Source organism: Fragaria vesca, linkage group LG3 (assembly GCF_000184155.1).
Source record: "Fragaria vesca subsp. vesca linkage group LG3, FraVesHawaii_1.0, whole genome shotgun sequence".
Taxonomy (NCBI): Eukaryota; Viridiplantae; Streptophyta; class Magnoliopsida; order Rosales; family Rosaceae; genus Fragaria; species Fragaria vesca.
The window spans coordinates 22,795,972-22,814,536 of NC_020493.1; the positions used below are offsets into that span (position 1 = coordinate 22,795,972).

An 18,565-nucleotide genomic window follows, 5' to 3' on the forward strand; every position below is an offset into this window, starting at 1 on the left:
ATTTAACTCCAATTTAACATGATTCGAGCCTTATATATATATATATAGTATTTTCTCAGCTACGGACGTCCGCATCAATTTTTTGGTGCGGATTTTCATTTTTACACCACTTTTCGATCGAATTTCCTCATCTTCACCGTCTAATATCTAGATAATATTGTGCAGATCATCTCTGTAAAATTTCAGCCAATTTGGTGATCATTAAGGCCCTCAAACTCGAAAAACAAATGGACGGACTGAATTCTGTCCAGTTGTGTTCATACCAGAAAAACTCAAGTTTGAGGGCCTTAACGATCACCAAATTGGCTGAATTTTTGCAGAGATGATCTACACAATATTATCTAGATACTAAACGGTGGAGATGAGGAAATTCAATCGGAAAGTGGTGCAAAAATGAAAATTCGCACTAAAACTGTTGGTGCGGACATCCGCAGTCGAGAAGGGCTATATATATATGGGCTCACTTTACTTGTCACTCTTCCGTCTTAATTTCACCATAAATGATGCAATGTTAATTTGTTTTAAAAAATAATGTTCATTTGTTTTTTGAAAAATATCAAAGACATTTTTTTTTCTCACACTTTCATTCTGACTTCGTTGTCGAGTTTATATATGTCATAAGCTAAACATTCACATGTTTCAAACGCTGATCGACTTGTTCCTTATTGGAACTTTTTCATAAACACATCTTACATGCCTTTCTTCCTCTTGACTTTAAAGTACATAGGTATAGATTGTAGAGAAAAATGAGAGCGCGCTAGCAGCATATCAGATTTTGTATGAGATTGCTTCCTGAGAAACATGCATTCTAAACTTTCCATTGCATAAGGTCTTGAATCAATAGACAAAAACTAGAATATAAAAGGAAGAATCAAATAAGAAGAAATTGATCCCGAATATAGTGCTAAAATTGGCATTAGCATCGGGCATGACCAATAATCGTCCCGCACAAGTTCTTGTTGTCCTCATCACCGTTTGGCTGATGGCACAAGGCGAAAGCTGAGCTGATACAATCTACAAAGCCCCAATGGAACTGAAAGAACTCTGCGGCCTCGAGATCAGCAGAGATGATCGGATTCCCAGCAGAGTCGTTTGAGACGGATGTTTTGGCCACACCAGTAAGTCTGGGCGTGCAAAGTCTCTTTTAGTTGTTGCGGGCGTGCCACCGCGCGGACGCGGAATGTAGTGGTTGTAGTAGCGGGGTGCGCTTAGCCTTCTGCTTCTAATCAAGCTACTGAGGATGGAGAGAGCACCAACTCCACCGCAGGGTTCTTCAGATTCGCCTTGCGTACTGGGCAAGGACTTACAGTAGTCCGCCTGAGCGTCACAATATCGATACTCGACGTAGGATCGAGCAGAGCTTCAATTGGGAAGGAGAGGAAAAAAGAGAAAGCTCCGGAGAGCGTACGGGGAAACGAAAGGAAAGCTCCGGGGAGCGTCTGAGGTTCGACTAGGTCGAGAATTGTATTGTATTTTGTAGAGTTGAGTTGTTGTATTGTTTGTTGTGTTTTGTGTAGTGCTAAACCAGATCCTCGATCTCTCTTATATAGAGCTATTTAGGGCCACATGTATTGGCCCAAAGCATGTCAAAGACTTGTAGGAGTCTTCAACGATAAATACGGTGTAGACGATTTAAATCACTTACTGGAGACCTAAAGGCCTTCTAAGCTTATCTTGTTAGATGTGCATACGTATCATGCACACATGATTAAGGAATAGAACCAACCCCTTCTCATGCAAGCAACACATGCACGTGTTGTCCTTCAAGCCAAGCATGGATAATTGTCTCCTTCTTCAATTGAAATACTATAACTCTGGACGTGTATGCAAAGCAGATATGCACAGCTTGCATGTATATCTCCTTAATCAACTAGAATTAGGAGTAATCATATGCTTCACGTCTATACCAACTTTAATGCACCACTCCCTTCCAAACTCATATCCCATGCAAACTTTGACTCGCGCGCCCATAATCCATCTCGCATGCAACCTTTGACTTTGCAACCCACTTCGCGAGGTAGCAATTCTGTCGCATGCAACCTCTTCGCATGCATCTCGCCTCCACTGTAGCTGCAAGCATTTTCCTTCGCCATGCATAGAGAGTACATACACTTGCATACATGTGATTAAAGAATAGAAAACTTCTCCTGGCGAAGTCTTCCCGCGCGAAGGCATCTCGCCTCGCTCAATCTTCTACGCGAAGCCAGTACACTTCATGTGAACTCTGCTACTCAGCTCGCCTGACTTCGTTGGTGGGCCATAAACTCAATATTTTAGGCTCGCCGGTATGACGTGGATCATGAATTTAATTAATATTTACCTAAACAATTACTGTCTAATAAAATATTAATTTGGGTGTAAACAACGGAAACTCGAAACACTGCTACACGCGTACAGCAAGATTCCGTTACATCTTTTCCAAGGTACACTAACCACATCCGGCCACCGTCACATTTACCCATTGAAAAATAATCTGAGTCTAAAAAAGGGCAGAATATCCCATCAAGCTCATGTAGTACACGATACAGCCTTCGGACTCCATTCGAATCCCACCGATAAGCAAGAAGCCTTGTTCCAAAACGATCGCGAGGTAAGCCAATTAGAAAGCCGTTGAATTCGATAGAAGCATAATCAGCATCAACGTTTACTGGAACATAGAGTACTCTATTGTTGCCTGTGTAACTCACAACCTCGGGAATGGAACCCTCATCGCATCGGCGAACAGATGGACCCTCCGGATCAGTTGGATCAAAGCAATAAGTCACTGGATAACCGGAACACCGATCATAGGAGATGACCGAGATGTACAGTTTGGAACCCACAAGTGTGTGTGTTCCGTATAAGGAAATTCCACATGGATGATGATCCCCCTCACAACCGTCTTCGTCGTCGTCACCACGACGATAGTTATGATTGACTTCATACAAGCATTCAAATTGCAAAGGCGTCGACTCAGAGCTTGTTTTGCAGAACTCATCAATGTTTAGACGACATATAAGTTGGGGCGTCGTCAAGTACAAAAACCAATTATCCTTCTTTGGCGGCGCCGGTGTGTCTGTCTCATCGGGAGAGAAACAAGAAGACAGGTATTTGCTGATACTCCGGCCACAGAATCGGTCGCATATCTCCGACCACTGCATTGTCATATTTGTCTTTTAATTAGGGTTCTTGAGGAGACCTAGCGAGGGCTTTTGTTTTGTGTTCGTGGAAATGACTCATATATATAAGAAGAACATTTGGGCTGGACTTTAGTGGACTGGACTTATTTGACTAAAAATGTTTAGATGGACTTATATAGTTATATAAGAGAAAATTTTTCAGATGGATTTCTATATAATTAACCAAAAGAGCTTTGGATTGCATGAAGAGCCTGGGAGTTCTTCCTCCAATCCCTAAATTCACCTTCGCCGGTGTGTTCCTGATTGGGAGTCTCAGCCGTGGCTCCGACAACGTCCCAAAGACCCTCAGCCATTAAGCAGGTTTTGACCTGAATACTCCATTCTTCATAGTTGTTTAGGTTCAGAACTACAAGAATAGCATTGGGGACACCTCTAGCAGCTGCCATGCTCACCCTGTCATATTTCCAATGAACTAAGGTGAGTCCATGTTGGATACGAAAAGAAAGCATTGCTGAAAAATAATTAATCGAACACATTGAAGTATCATAGCAATCTAGCTTATTACCTGGATGACTCGATTGAAAGACTGCGAGTAGTTTGTGAATTCCACAGCTGCATTGTGCTGATTCAAATCTGCAAACTTCTGGTTTTATAGATCGATAATTTTGTTTTCTTTTTTCTTTTTTGCGGTTAATTAGGTCTATTAATTAGTTAATAATGAATTAGCAATTGAAGAAAGACTTGGCCACTAGACTAAAGACTGAGACAAAAAAAAGTGTGGAAAAAGAGAAAGAATAAGAACATGCTCATTATCTCAATACAATCATAAAGATTTCATTCGTCCATTAATTTGATCAAGTTCAATTCCTTAATGATCGCTATTTAATTTGGCTGAAATTTGTACAAATGATCTATTTATATAGGCTTAAAGACTAAACAGTTAAGATGTCAAAATGTGATCGAAAAGTGAGTGTCATACACCGTTAATTAGAAAATCTTCGACTTAATTGTCCTTATTATAAAAGGGCTCGATCCCTACTATTACTACTAATATCATTCATAGAAATCAAGATAGAGGTTTTTACAAGTTGTGATTACAATAAATTAAAATCAAACAAGTTGTACGTGATGACAAGAAATCATCCAGCTTGTTCATGTGATTCCACCTGCCATGACAAATTAACAAACCATATAAATTTTCAGTCATTTTCTATGTCAAGTCCTTTCTCAAAGTTGAGGTTGATGACGACATACATAAACAGATCGTCATCAGTTTTACGACTTGCGCGCGAGCTTAAAATTCACAATCAGAGAGTCAGATTTGGTGATGAATTGAGAGTCAAATTCAGTTAGTTTGCTAGCTAGTTTACACTATTCATCCCAATAATAGCCCTGAAAGAGTTGAACAAATTAAAAGTAATATATCATGATACACCTGCATCACAATAATCCATATAGAATGATTTCTTTTAGAACAGCAAGCTAAAGAAAAAAACCATTTTTTACAATTACGATGTTGTCAATAACACCAGTTGGTCCAGTTCGCCCCCAAAGCTTGATCTTGTTCAGGTTCGTATTTTTCCATTGTTTTTATCATGACCTCGATTTTTTTTCATAGACTTTAGATACTGAAAGTTGCTTTAGTCGGGATTATGAAGTGCTTCTGCTGAAAGTGATTTTGTTGAATAAGCTTTTATCTCGATGACGGTGCCTCTATAAGATGGAACCTCTGTATCAGTTGGCATGGATCAAAGCAATATATGTCATCACTCGATCACAGTCAGGATAAAAATCAGCTGGAGATCGATCAATTAGGATATAATGATCATTCACCTTTCAATTTGTTCAATCAGTGTCCATTAGCAGATCTTCTCATAAGGTATTTTGAAAAGCAATTGATTCTCAAAAAATATTAAAAAAAAAAAAACACAAATACAGAATTTGACATGATGAATATGATAGAGTAGTAACGTGCTGGCTAGTGTTTATTCTCAATATAAAATGTTGTATCCATCATTCAACCACGTATAAACGTCTTCCCATTACAAAACCAGATATTTCGAATAATAATCACACTATCATTCTCTTTCTGAAACCCTTAGCAAATATACTTTTTCCGTAAGTAGAAACGAAAATCTCAACAAAGAATGGAAATTGCATCCATACAAACGATGCAATTGGGACACTGGAAAGTAAAACAACTGGAACAATAATCCATGGTTTTCCATCAAGCATCATATACAAGGCAGCAGAAAAAGCAATCGTCATAGTAGCAACGGAGAGAAAAAGTGTAAAAAGACCTGCTATCATTTTTGAAGGCAATGATTTGACGAAATCAGTCATTTTGTAGCGTGATGTAAGGATTCCTAAAAATATCATGACTGAAGTCGTGGAAGAAAAGAGTGATATAGCATCAGAAACCATAAAAATCATAAAGGCCTTTTCATTTGAAAATATGGGAAAACCTGTATCTCCATTGTTGCCTCCAGGAATTGTGAATGCGGCTGCAAACATCATGGTCACAATCAGAGCACCCACGACAGTACAAGAAGTTGCAGTTTCTTTCATAGAATTCTCTCCCTCTTTCATCAAGTCTTTATGATACTTGGCAAACACTTCAGATGGTTGCAGTTGGTCCGTTTTATTTATCTCTTTACCTTGCCATGGCGTAAGCACAAACACCTCCTGCATTTCATCCAACTAAAATCAAGTTTAAACATGCAGACACCTCCTGCATTTCATCCAACCAAAATCAAGTTTAAACATATAGATGTATTTCTTAATTCTCACTAGCTTTTTTTTTCTTTTTTTTTTTTTCAAAAAAAATTCTCTCTTATAAATCTATGAGCAATGTCTCATATTCCCGATGTGGGATCCACATCTCAACATGCCTTTGCACATGTAGCGAATTTTCAAGCCATACACGTGGACAATTTTTTAGGTAACGTGGAGTTTGTGTGGTCATTGGGCTAACCCGCTCTGATACCATGATAAAATAGTGTAGGGTTCACATCCAAAATCAATTAACAGTGATGATAAAGTGTCCCAAACCCTTATAACTTATAGTTTGTTGACTTGTCATCATTAGGATTAGGAAGTAGAGTCTATAGATAGAGTTATAGAGACAAAAGAATCTAACCGTGTACCATTGAACCTCTCTCTGCATTTGCAGTGCTGCACCTCGAATATGACCAATTCCAGCTTGGGCGTGTGAGGGAAAACTTCCCACTATATGTAGCATATTGTTGTCAAATTTGTCTTTCCTTTTGCATATGTCTATTGCGTTCCAGAAATCCAACTCATGTATAAGGTTATAAACTTTTTCTAGACGATAATCAGCTGCATATTGTAACACGGTCCTGTCTTTTCCATTAGTAATTTCTGCAATCCTTTCATTTGCTTTAAACATACGCCTAAGAAATTCAACATTTTCCGTTTCTGCTGCTCGAAAAATTGCTTTTCTCAAGGCGTTATTTTCTTGCATTTCTGCAACATTTTTATTTCTTATGGCGTCGCATATGCGATCTAGAAGAGTAAGGGATTGGACATGTAAGATTTTCTGTTCACGAATCCAATCGTCGTCGTTTCCTACAGGGTTGACGTTACAAACAAAAGATATGATTAACCACATGTTAAACAAATCAAATGAGAATCATGTAACAAAAAATAAATTATTAGAGGGAAAATGAATGTACCACATATACCGAAGGGATTGACTGCTAGTCTCAATAAACTACTCATACCTACACAAGTTTATGAAACAAAGTCAAGATCGAGTAGCTGTAATCAACTGCAAAATATATGAAACTAATTATTGATTTTTGTACACTACTACTAAAAACCCAAACATTAATAAAAGCCAAAATGGAACTTCGGTGAGATTCCCGCTGTCAGTTACCTTGGTCTTCAAAACCAGAACGATTATCCTCAACACCAGGAGCATTAATTGGTGGTACGTTACTTACGTCTGCACAGATGCACGAAAATAATAAAATAAAATAATATTCATGCTCAAAAAACATTTCAAAGCAAACCTAAAATAGTCTATATATTGTAACCAAAAAAATAAAGAATAGTCTATACACGCGCACACACATACATACAGCCTTTTATCAGGTTCAAACATCTTTATTTATTCAAAATGTACGGAATTTGCCAATATAACCATTTTTCGGTCAGATTTTTCGATCATAGTCAATTAATATTTAGATATATATGACATAATCATCTATGCAAGATTTCAGCTAAATCAGTGATCGTTAATATATCAAACCTATATGATTACAATGAGCGAACTAAATATGTTCAACCCGAACCGTTTGTGTAATTCACAGTTTTGAACACCTTAATTATTATCAATTTGGCTGAAATTTTGTAGTAATGATCTACTCATATATACCCAAAAGATATACGGTTGAAATGCGAAAATATGATCGAAAAGTATGTCAATTAAGGAAATCCGTACCTTTTAAATATATAAGGAGGTTTGTATATGAAAAGACCTGGTATATGTGTATAATCATGATTTAGATCATTTGAGCTTCTATAATCATGATTTACATGAACGGTTTTGTTTGAACATATTTTGTTCTTTTAATTCATTTCATCGGATTTGGTACCCAAATGATCTCCAAATTGAACGAAATTTTGTAGAGATGATCAACACACTAGTATCTAGACACTGAACGGTAAAGATGTGAAAACATGACAGAAAAGTAATCCAAATAAGGAGCCTCACACTTTAATTTCAAAGTGGGGCTCCGCTTTAGATAGGAACCAACCAACCAGTTGGTTGGTTAAGTAGTTTAACAGACAACATTAAAAGGTTATGGGCTAGGAAGCATGGAAGCGCGAGGGCACTCACGATTCACGCTTTCGAAGCAAAAACGGGAGACAATCGTGGTGGGAGCGCTATAAAACGTGATTCCAGCAAACTTAGTTTTAGAATTGCGGTGGAAGCGAAGATTTCAAATTGGAAGCACTAGGGAATAATTCGACATTCTAGGGAGCAATCTAAGCCCAAAAGTCGGTTCCGCCGTCAATGCCGTCACCGATGAAGGAGCCGCTTATCCCATCGCCGATGCTACCTTCCGCAAACACGATCCATTAGACCATCACCGCCGAGGCCTTATTAGATCTAAGCAAATCTAAGCTTTTGATTCATGATCTGGGTTTGGATTATGATGTGAGTAATTGATTTTGTTGCGTGTTTGTTGAATGCAATGGAAGAATGTCTTCCCTAGGTTTTGATATCAATGCTTGTGATTCAAAGGAGTTTATTTTATTATTATTATTTTTTAACGACAATTCGAAGGAGTTATTTTAGGAGATCTACTATTGGTTTTTTTGGCCTGGGCTCGGGTTTTGTTCCTTGGGGGTTTACTATTAGGCCCGCTCACTTTTAGGCTCGTACTTGAGATCTCAACGGTGTCTCTACATAATGTCATCCTTGTTACTTTCCGAATCTGACATTTCCTTGGTTACCTTCGTTACTAGTGCTTAATCCCAGGGTAGTTACATTTAGGTTGTTGTATAGTCGCCTAACATGACCTGATTGGGACATGGCTAATTTGTTATAGTCGTTAGGGATGGCAGTGGGGAGAGTAAGACCAAAGGATAAAAGAAACCACAATAAAAAGTTTATTTATTTGTTTTGGTTGAAAATAAATTATTATATTACTGACTAAATAGTTATATACGCATGTACTCGAAAGTTTTGTGAATTCCACATTTTTTATTTTACAATCCACAGTCTATGTATTCATTTTTTAATAACTTCAATTTTGCCTTTACTGTGACAAAAAAAGTAAAATGAGTATGAATTACAATTTAGAGAGTGCAAATTTCACTTATCTATATTTATTGATTAGGTAGTTACGGTGTAATTACATAAATAAATGATAGTCAGAGCTGATATTGTAAAATACTCTTCGGTCAAAATGAGTACAAAATGCAGAAGCTACTTACGGTCATAAATTATTCTTTCCCTGAATGTGAACGTCTCTATGAACTTCTCTGCAGTAATAAAATCACATCCAGCTAATGTATACAGCGGAGATTGCCCGCTCAAGTCCTCTGTGATTCCCAAGCTCGGGTAGCGATTAAGCAAATGCATAGGAATTTCTATAGTAGAATGAAAGCATAAAGTTAGCATTATTTGAAATATATTGATTGACACCACAACATTAATAGTAAGTAACAGTTACATATATGTGTGGTTTTTCAGAACCATATTCCAACAATACACACATATTCCCATATTCCCTGATACCTCTGTAAAATGAAGGTATTAGTGAGTATGGGTGGGTATGAGGGAAAAAAAATCATACTCATGTCATATGTGTGTGTATTGTGGATGATCGAGACACTCATATGTGTGACTGTTGCTTACTATTAATGTTGTGGTGTGAGTCACTAATAAATAAGATACAAGGAGTAATATCTAAAACTCTTACCCAAATTTCCTTGTTTTAAACAAAGAGAAATCAGTTGGGCCGCTTGATGAACGCACATAGTGTCGAGTGGAGTGACAGAAAACAAATAGGCACGCACACGCACGTCTCTTCTAGCACCAACTTGATGAGCCCGAACAAGTGGAATCATATTGGTAGAAGGATCCACAATACTTAGTAATCTCTCATTCTTTTCAACCATGCATTTAGCTACTGCAACCGATATTTCATTGTATCTCGCGTCTACACCATAAGAAAGAGCTGTACGACCAGAAGGATCCAGTATTTCCAATTCATCAGCTGTCATCAACTGCACCATCCTTTTTGCTATCTCTTCATTTTCACTCCTTGAGAGTGACAAGTGAAGAGCTGGCATGCCGGACGATGGATGTCTTTCTCTTACCGTCTCGGGATGTTGTTTAAGAAATTCGAGCACGTCCTCCTCACGAGAAAATCCAGACGTCGAAGAATAACCATCCTCCAAGCATTTGAAGAAAGGTTCATATATGTTCCTCTGCCCATCCACTGCCAAAGTCACTCTAATTTATTTAGTTGTCTAATCCTAATACAAATAATAATCTTTTCTTGTTTCCCATAAAATATGAAAATAACAGTTGCAGAGCCAACAAAAAATATAACAACTCTCCCAATAAACAACTCTATCATAAATACTGTTCCAGCCAAAAATAAATAAAAAGAAAAGGTCCGTCTATATATTACCTTTAACTTCCACTTCAGTTACTTCTTTTATCTCCAAGTCTTTCAGCTGTAGTCCATCAGATCCCTCGTCTGAAAATGGAACTGTTACTCTTAGTGCTAAATGGGAACATCAATTTATCATTTATTCAACTGGAATTTTATTTTATTTTTGGTATAGAAATTGTTACAAGTATGCAAGACAAATAAATTTCGAATTAATTACCTGTATTATTAGATGCTGGAACTGGTTTGAACATTTTTGCCAATGTAGCCCACGCATCCTTGGCTGTCCTACTGTCACGGATGAAACCAAATACATCAGTTCCACAGGAGTTTTGGATTGCATGATGAGCCTTGGCGTTCTTCTTCTTCCAACCCCTATATTCATCAGTGTCTTCCTTATTGGGAGTTTCAGCCGTGGCCTTGACAACCTCCCAAAGACCCTCAGCCTTTAAGTAGATTCTGACCCGACGACTCCAATCTTCATAGTTGTATAGGTTCAGAACTTCAAGAATAGTATTTGCACTGGGGACAACTCTAGCTGCTGCCATGCTCCCTCTGTCAAATTTCATATGAAGTCAGTTTTCATCGAGCTAGATTATGTGGAATAGCAAGCAATACTCAAAGAAAATAAATCGAATTGAAGTATCTAGCTTACCCTGAATTGAGAATCTTGATCGAACAAGCTGCGAGTAGCTAGCTTGTTTGTAAAATTCATCAGCTGCTATCGGTGCTATATATCTGCAGATTCACAAGACCGGAGATCGCGATTAAAAAAAAAAAAACAAAGGATAAAAAATGACCAAGATAGAAGATGCTCACGTAGACGTATTACAGCTGGGCATACGATGAGCATTAGTAATATATATGGAGCTCCACGCGTCTACCGATCCAGGCATGTTCCCAAAGTTGACCATGAAACTACGCCTGCTTCTAATTATTGAACCTGCATCCAGGCCATGAGGTTTTACACTTACAGTTTTCTTTTCTTTTTTTTTTTTTTTTTTTTCTATGCCAGTTCTGTTCCGCAAATCTGTGATAGGTCCCCGCTCTTCTTGATGCATTTAGCTTTGGCTATGAATCCTATGATACACGTTTTCTAGTATTTTTCTTTAAATCAAACAAGATGTGATCAAATTAACAAACCATATTAATTTTCAGTCATTTTCTATGCTAGCTAGGTCTTTTCTCAAAGTTTAGGTTGATGACGATATAAACAAAACGTCATCAGCTTAAAAATCATAATCGGAGAGTCAGATTGGTTATGAATTGAGAGTTAGATTAGTTAGCTTCCTAGCTAGTTTGCACTATTCGTCCCAAATGGAGCTGAAAGAGTCGAACAAATCAAAAGAAATGGATCATGATACACGTGCATCATAATAGTCCATAGAATGATTTCTTAGAGCCTAATGTGCCTTCTAAGACATACCTGCATCCAGTAGGCAGCGGCAGGGAACTATATAATGCCTAAAGCATGGTCAACAACTGAAGGGATTTTCTAATCGATCACTCGGGTGTAAAATGTTACAGTATTTGGTACAACTTTATAAGTGATCGAGTACATATACTGATGATAAATTTATAGTAGCTTCAAGAGCTGCACCTCAAATATCAAAGGTTCATTTACATGAGACATGAGGCTGCGTCGAGGGCCGAACTGAAACCAACAAATCAACTTGGTATTACTTCAATCTGGGGGCATGAAAACTGAAAACTATTTGTCCAACAACATTATAGACTTTATGGGCCTTATGGCCAAAGGGAAAGAAAATGAAGAAGAGGCTTCTAAGTTCTAAATGAGTGACAGGCCAAGAAAGAGAACTTTAAACAACAAAGTTGTGGTAATGTATCATGAATTGACAAGTTTACCTCTTCAGGAATTGGTTGTAAGCTTTCATTTGTATATCCCACAGAAGGAGGTATCAAAGCTCTTCTCTTTCCTGAAAAGCTTAATATTAGTACTATGCTTCGTTTCTTGGTTATCATAGTACTCTATAAGTCAGTAAGTAAAACAAAACAGATCACAAGCCCAGCCTAATGGTTTTTCAATATCTTTTCAATTTTAGAAACATATCACCAACATAATAAGATACATATTGTTTCAAAGAACCTGAGTTACCTGACCTAGCAATAAGAGGAATCAAGAGTAAATTATTAGTCCAACAGAAATGACTAGATACGAGAAATAAAGAAATAGAGTCTATTGAATAGACTAGAAAATAATCAGGTGCAAGTCATAAATTCTATAGTTTTATTTTTTGTTACCCTATTCCCAATTATGAAAAGCGTAAGAAAATAGCACTAGATACCGCAACTCTTAAAATTGTAACCAAAAGAGTTAGAACACACCTCCAATTTTCATGCCAACCAGAACCTCCTCCAAACCTTTTATAATCTGAATAAGCAGATATGTAACGCATGACGGCATTTTAAAATGAAGTCTAGAATCCTACTATTCTTAAGAATCCAAAATGTTACAATGAAACAAGAAATAACCTGTTTTTCATCCAAAGGAAGTCTCACAGGTGTGCTTTCTCCACTGAATTGATCAACGGTGCTACATCAGAACACATTGCTAGTGAGAAAAGTTGAAGAGCTAGAAAGAAGACCATTCCAAATGACATTGCTCACACATGGAACACAATACATGATTTAGTTTTCTACCTATGAACAAAGTAGCCATTTGTGCGGCGGCATACATAGTTAATTTCAACTAGATCTCCTTCGGTGGCTGCTGGTCCTTGCCCTTCAACAATCTCTAGGAAAAGGAAACCCCGGATTAATGTTACTCAAGCTGACCAAATCACAGAAGGCCAGCAAGCTGCCTTGTTCAAATGATGCAATTCATGAAACAGGAATGTGATTCCACTCCACACACCAGGTTTTCAAAACTGGGAGCTCAGATTACCAACAGCTACAGTCCCGGTAATATCAACTTACATATCATAATAGTTTCATATGGTATTGCAAGTCTGAGCAAAATGAAATCTAAGTCCTGTCAAGGCAATGTAGACATTGGTACTACTGAATATTCACTGAAGCTGTTCCCCAAGTTTAAAAACTGCCAACTACAGCCAAAATTCTTATTGAGTAAGCATTATATGGAATCTTATAAATTCTGTACCTTGGATCCTCACACCACTGGGAAGCTTCAATGTCCTGGAAGCTTCAAATTTTTGAAACATATATCGCATAAGAGACTCATCAACATTTTAACTACAAAGGGAAACAAACAAAAGCCCACATACAAAATCTTACGGAATCACTTCAGGTTCCTTCATCTCCGGCATTGGAGCAGCCAAAACAGGATGTGATAGAATTGGGAAGAACCCCATGAACTGCAAAAGCAGCCTCCTTGGCAATCTTTTCGGAAATCCTTCATGCAAGTTCTTAGCAGCCACAGTGTTCTTGCCTGCTTCTTTATCTACAAAAACTCTATACACACAGTAACATAATCAATAATTATTCCCAGAATTGAAACCAATGTTTATGGGTGATCAATGCAATTCTATAAGAAATATTTCAAGGGTGATCATATGTCATTTGGTTTAGTACATTGAATGCATTTCAAAGTTGATAGGAGAGTTTACCTTGGATTCTTGGGAGAACATGGGAGTTGAAGCAAGCTTGGAAATGAGAGAGTTTCCATTTGGTTGATGGGAGAGTTGAAGAATTTGGAGATGAATGGATAAAGAGAGACCTGAAACGTTGAAGCTTGAGAAGTGAGGGAGAGTTATGTTAATGTGTTTGAGGGTGCACGTTACACTCCATGGGCTCTCTTGGCTTTGGACCCGACCCGGATAAGACAGGTCCTCCGAGTCAAGTCAGTCAACGGGTACATATGATTCAATGATCCATGAGATGGAAGCAGATTTTTATTTTTCATTTCGTTCATCGTCACCTACCCACAAGTTGAAGCGGATTTTTTTTTTCATCGTTTTGTATATTTGAATTATATTGTAATTGCCTCACAAATTAGTTCTTTTCTTCTTCTTATGAGAATTTCTCTTTTTGAGATGTTCTTAGGAGCTTTGCTTAAGTTTTTTTTTTTTTCTTATTCAAAATCGTGGTATTCTAAAGGTTTTCTAGATCCAATGATTAATCCGCTAGGGCCCGGACAGCCAGCAGAGTATTGTAGCCTCTCCCTTAGCCACTTTTGACAGTATTGTGATTCAAATCTAGGTTGGGGAGCATACTTAACTAGGCAAGAAGCCAAGAACCACTAGATTACCTTACAATGGTTGAAGCTTTGATTAAGTTATATAAGAATATAAATATAGATGTTATACTCAAAAAATACGAATTTGTGGCTTTATGTGTCATCCATCATGTTTTCAAAAGTAGGGTTGACATAGCTTGGTTAATTTATGAAAATGTTTCATTAAAACTTAGTTGCAAATCACAACTTATGTTTTCTTTCACCAGGCTCACTATGTTAGCGAAAACTCGTGCAAGCAAATCTTCGAATGACGCTTCTAATATTACATATGTTATTGTCGTTCTTTCCAAACAATATATATATATATATATATTTTATCTTAGATACATCTTTTGAAGAAATTGTATTTACACGGTAAAGATTGAAATACAAACAAACTATACGAACAATGATTGAAAGCTCGTGGAAATTGCAATATTCTTTCCTTCAATCAAAAGAAAAGAAAAGGCCAAAAATAAGGAAAAAGAACCATTCAAAATTTCATAGCAACTTGCAAATATTTTCCTTTTTTCTCATTAGGCCGTGTCCTTTTCTCTCTTTAGGCCAATCAAAGGCCCAAAACCCCCCTCTCTCCCAACCTTACGAACAATCTAGATTTTCCACGTGGCACCAAAAGTAATAGAAAAATCATATCCAAATTAATTGGCAAACAGAAGGATCTAGAAACCCTAGTTAGAGAGAGTCCACTATAAAAGCCATCGCCTCACTCATTCTCAAAGACCCACTTCGTCTTCGTCTTCTTCTTCTTCCTCTTCGTCTCTGTAAAACCCTAGATCTGCTCCCGAAACCCTAAAAATTTCCGAGAGCGGCGATGGCGGACACCGAGACGTTTGCCTTCCAGGCGGAGATCAACCAGCTCCTCAGCTTGATCATCAACACCTTCTACAGCAACAAGGAGATCTTTCTCCGTGAGCTTATCAGCAATGCCTCCGATGTGAGTCTTCTTCAGCCGTTGATTGTTATTCTGGATTTGGAATCAGTATTTGATCTAGTGTTTATTGATTGTTTGATTGTTTGGATTTTGATTGCGTTTGAGTACTGGTTTTTGTTGACGATTGGTGTTGGATTAGTAGAGATCTGGACTCTTTAGGCTTGATTCTAGGGTTTATGATAGTTTTGCAATATTAAAAGAGTAATCAATCTGTGGATTAGTTAAAAGTTGATAATGGAAATAGGATGATGATTTTTGTAGTTGTTTAGCTGTTGTTGTGGAATCAGAATCGAGTGGGTTTTGATTTTGATGATTAATAGTGGATTGATTAGTTTTAGTAATTATTACTGATTTGGGGGTTTAGGGTTTTGTTTTTTATTCAGGGGTTTCGGATTGGTGTGTAACATGCTTTGGGCTCAATGTTAATCATGATCAATCGTATTTTATACATGTCTTCATTGTGCAGACACATAGTTTCGTTTACCTGTTTATGTCAACTTTGATATGGAGTTGATATGGTGCATAGTTACCGGTGGATGCTTTTAATTTGTTTTGTATTGATTGTGAATACGATTGTTAAGTTGTGAGCGGTGTGTTTATTTAAGTGTGTCGATTTTTCTTGAGTTTGTGCCTTTTAGTTTCAATGGAGTGCGTTTGTTGATGTATGATGTTCTATTTATGCAGGCTCTTGACAAGATTAGATTTGAGAGCTTGACCGATAAGAGCAAGCTTGAGTCTCAGCCAGAGCTCTTCATCCACATTATCCCCGACAAGACCAACAACACATTGACCATTATTGACAGTGGTATTGGAATGACCAAGGCTGGTAAGTTGCTCTGCTTTTGATTTTACATGTTTGTTTTAGTTTTATGTTTTTGGGATACTGAAATTGATGATGCGATACTAATGTGTTTGCTTAATTTCTGTTTTCAGATTTGGTGAACAACCTTGGTACCATTGCAAGGTCAGGAACCAAGGAATTCATGGAAGCCTTGGCTGCTGGTGCTGACGTTAGCATGATTGGTCAGTTTGGTGTTGGTTTCTACTCTGCCTATCTTGTTGCCGAGAAGGTCATCGTCACCACCAAGCACAATGATGACGAGCAGTACATCTGGGAGTCTCAGGCTGGAGGATCTTTCACAGTGACCAGGGACTCTGGTGAGCCTCTTGGCAGGGGTACCAAGATCTGCCTTCACCTGAAGGAGGACCAACTTGAGTACCTTGAAGAGCGCAGGCTCAAGGATTTGATCAAGAAGCACTCCGAGTTCATCAGCTACCCTATTTCATTGTGGATTGAGAAGACCACTGAGAAGGAGATCTCTGATGATGAGGATGAAGAAGAAAAGAAGGAAGAGGAAGGAAAGGTGGAGGAAGTTGATGAAGAGAAGGAAAAGGAGGAGAAGAAAAAGAAGAAAATTCAGGAGATTTCTCACGAATGGTCTTTGGTGAACAAGCAAAAGCCTATCTGGATGAGGAAGCCAGAAGAGATCAACAAGGAAGAGTACTCAGCATTCTACAAGAGTCTTACCAATGACTGGGAAGAGCACCTTTCTGTCAAGCACTTCTCAGTTGAGGGTCAGCTGGAATTCAAGGCCATCCTCTTTGTTCCCAAGAGGGCACCATTCGATCTCTTCGACACCAGGAAGAAGCCCAACAACATCAAGCTCTATGTCCGCCGTGTCTTTATCATGGACAACTGTGAGGAGTTGATCCCTGAGTACCTTGGTTTTGTGAAGGGTATTGTTGACTCTGAGGATCTTCCCCTCAACATTTCCAGAGAGATGTTGCAGCAGAACAAGATCTTGAAGGTCATCCGCAAGAACTTGGTGAAGAAGTGTATCGAGATGTTCACTGAGATTTCTGAGAACAAGGAAGACTACAACAAGTTCTATGAGTCTTTCTCCAAGAATCTCAAGCTTGGAATCCACGAGGACTCCCAGAACAAGACTAAGCTTGCTGATTTGTTGAGGTACCACTCAACCAAGAGCGGTGATGAGATGACCAGCCTTAAGGACTACGTCACAAGGATGAAGGAGGGCCAGCAAGACATCTACTACATCACTGGTGAAAGCAAGAAGGCTGTTGAGAACTCTCCTTTCCTTGAGAAGCTTAAGAAGAAGGGATACGAGGTTCTGTTCATGGTTGATGCTATTGATGAGTATGCAGTTGGTCAGCTCAAGGAGTATGAGGGCAAAAAGCTCGTCTCTGCCACCAAGGAAGGTCTCAAGCTTGACGAGACTGAGGATGAGGCAAAGAAGAAGGAAGAGTTGAAGGAGAAGTTTGAGGGGCTCTGCAAGGTTGTCAAGGATGTGTTGGGTGATCGTGTTGAGAAGGTTGTGGTGTCTGACCGTGTGGTTGATTCTCCCTGCTGTTTGGTGACTGGTGAGTATGGGTGGACTGCCAACATGGAAAGGATCATGAAAGCCCAGGCTTTGAGGGATAACAGCATGGCTGGTTACATGTCTTCCAAGAAGACCATGGAGATCAACCCCGAGAACCCAATCATGGAGGAGCTCAGAAAGAGGGCTGATGCAGACAAGAATGACAAGTCAGTGAAGGACCTTGTGCTCCTTCTCTTTGAGACTGCCCTGCTCACCTCTGGGTTCAGCCTTGACGACCCCAACACCTTTGGCAACAGGATCCACAGGATGTTGAAGCTTGGACTGAGTATTGATGATGATGCCGTTGAAGGTGATGCTGACATGCCTCCACTGGAGGATATTGATGCAGAAGCAGAGAGCAAGATGGAGGAAGTTGACTAAACAGGAGACCTGACCCAGCAGTAGATGTTTGCTTTTTTGCGTAGTAGTGATTTTCTTTTTATCTTTGCTCTTTTTAATTTTACCTTGAACAATATTTTGGCTAGTTTCGGATGGGGTTTGTTATCGGATATTATTATTTTCAATGCATTTCGGTACCAATTAATCTCCTATATTCTGTTCTTTTAATTTTTTTTTTTTTGTATCAATGTTCTTTTAATTCTTGGTTCCATGTTTCTTTGAGTTGTTGATCATATATTTTGGTAGTCTTTACAAGTGAAAAAAGCCGTCTGTGCTTCCCTTAATAATGTCGTTGATGGTTGAACAAGTTAACACTGTTTGAGACTTCTGAGTATAGAGGTACTTGTTAGGTTTTATTGACAGTA

The 18,565-nt window shown here is 38.4% G+C and overlaps 3 protein-coding genes across 3 annotated transcripts; 1 reads left to right on the forward strand and 2 right to left on the reverse strand.

Annotated features, from left to right (window-relative positions):
- Positions 1 to 5,075: 5,075 nt before the first annotated feature.
- LOC101300036 lies at positions 5,076 to 10,950 on the reverse strand. The gene is made up of 8 exons (XM_004294857.1): positions 10,494 to 10,950; positions 10,292 to 10,360; positions 9,575 to 10,096; positions 9,087 to 9,242; positions 7,018 to 7,086; positions 6,815 to 6,862; positions 6,259 to 6,707; positions 5,076 to 5,804 (listed from the first exon to the last, which is right to left on the reverse strand). Exons 1-8 carry the CDS (start codon positions 10,840 to 10,842, stop codon positions 5,190 to 5,192), a joined length of 2,277 nt encoding a protein of 758 aa, XP_004294905.1. The 5' UTR covers positions 10,843 to 10,950; the 3' UTR covers positions 5,076 to 5,189.
- Positions 10,951 to 11,849: 899 nt separating this feature from the next.
- On the reverse strand, positions 11,850 to 13,919 carry LOC101294644 (peptidyl-prolyl cis-trans isomerase FKBP16-1, chloroplastic-like). Its single transcript, XM_004296083.1, has 8 exons — positions 13,861 to 13,919; positions 13,529 to 13,705; positions 13,395 to 13,429; positions 12,935 to 13,028; positions 12,767 to 12,827; positions 12,620 to 12,665; positions 12,140 to 12,210; positions 11,850 to 11,927 (listed from the first exon to the last, which is right to left on the reverse strand). The coding sequence occupies exons 1-8, from the start codon at positions 13,917 to 13,919 to the stop codon at positions 11,850 to 11,852; spliced, it is 621 nt and encodes a 206-aa protein (XP_004296131.1).
- Positions 13,920 to 15,207: 1,288 nt separating this feature from the next.
- On the forward strand, positions 15,208 to 18,351 carry LOC101298691 (heat shock cognate protein 80-like). Its single transcript, XM_004294852.1, has 3 exons — positions 15,208 to 15,423; positions 16,105 to 16,246; positions 16,354 to 18,351. Exons 1-3 carry the CDS (start codon positions 15,301 to 15,303, stop codon positions 18,180 to 18,182), a joined length of 2,094 nt encoding a protein of 697 aa, XP_004294900.1. The 5' UTR covers positions 15,208 to 15,300; the 3' UTR covers positions 18,183 to 18,351.
- The last annotated feature ends 214 nt before the right edge of the window (positions 18,352 to 18,565 follow it).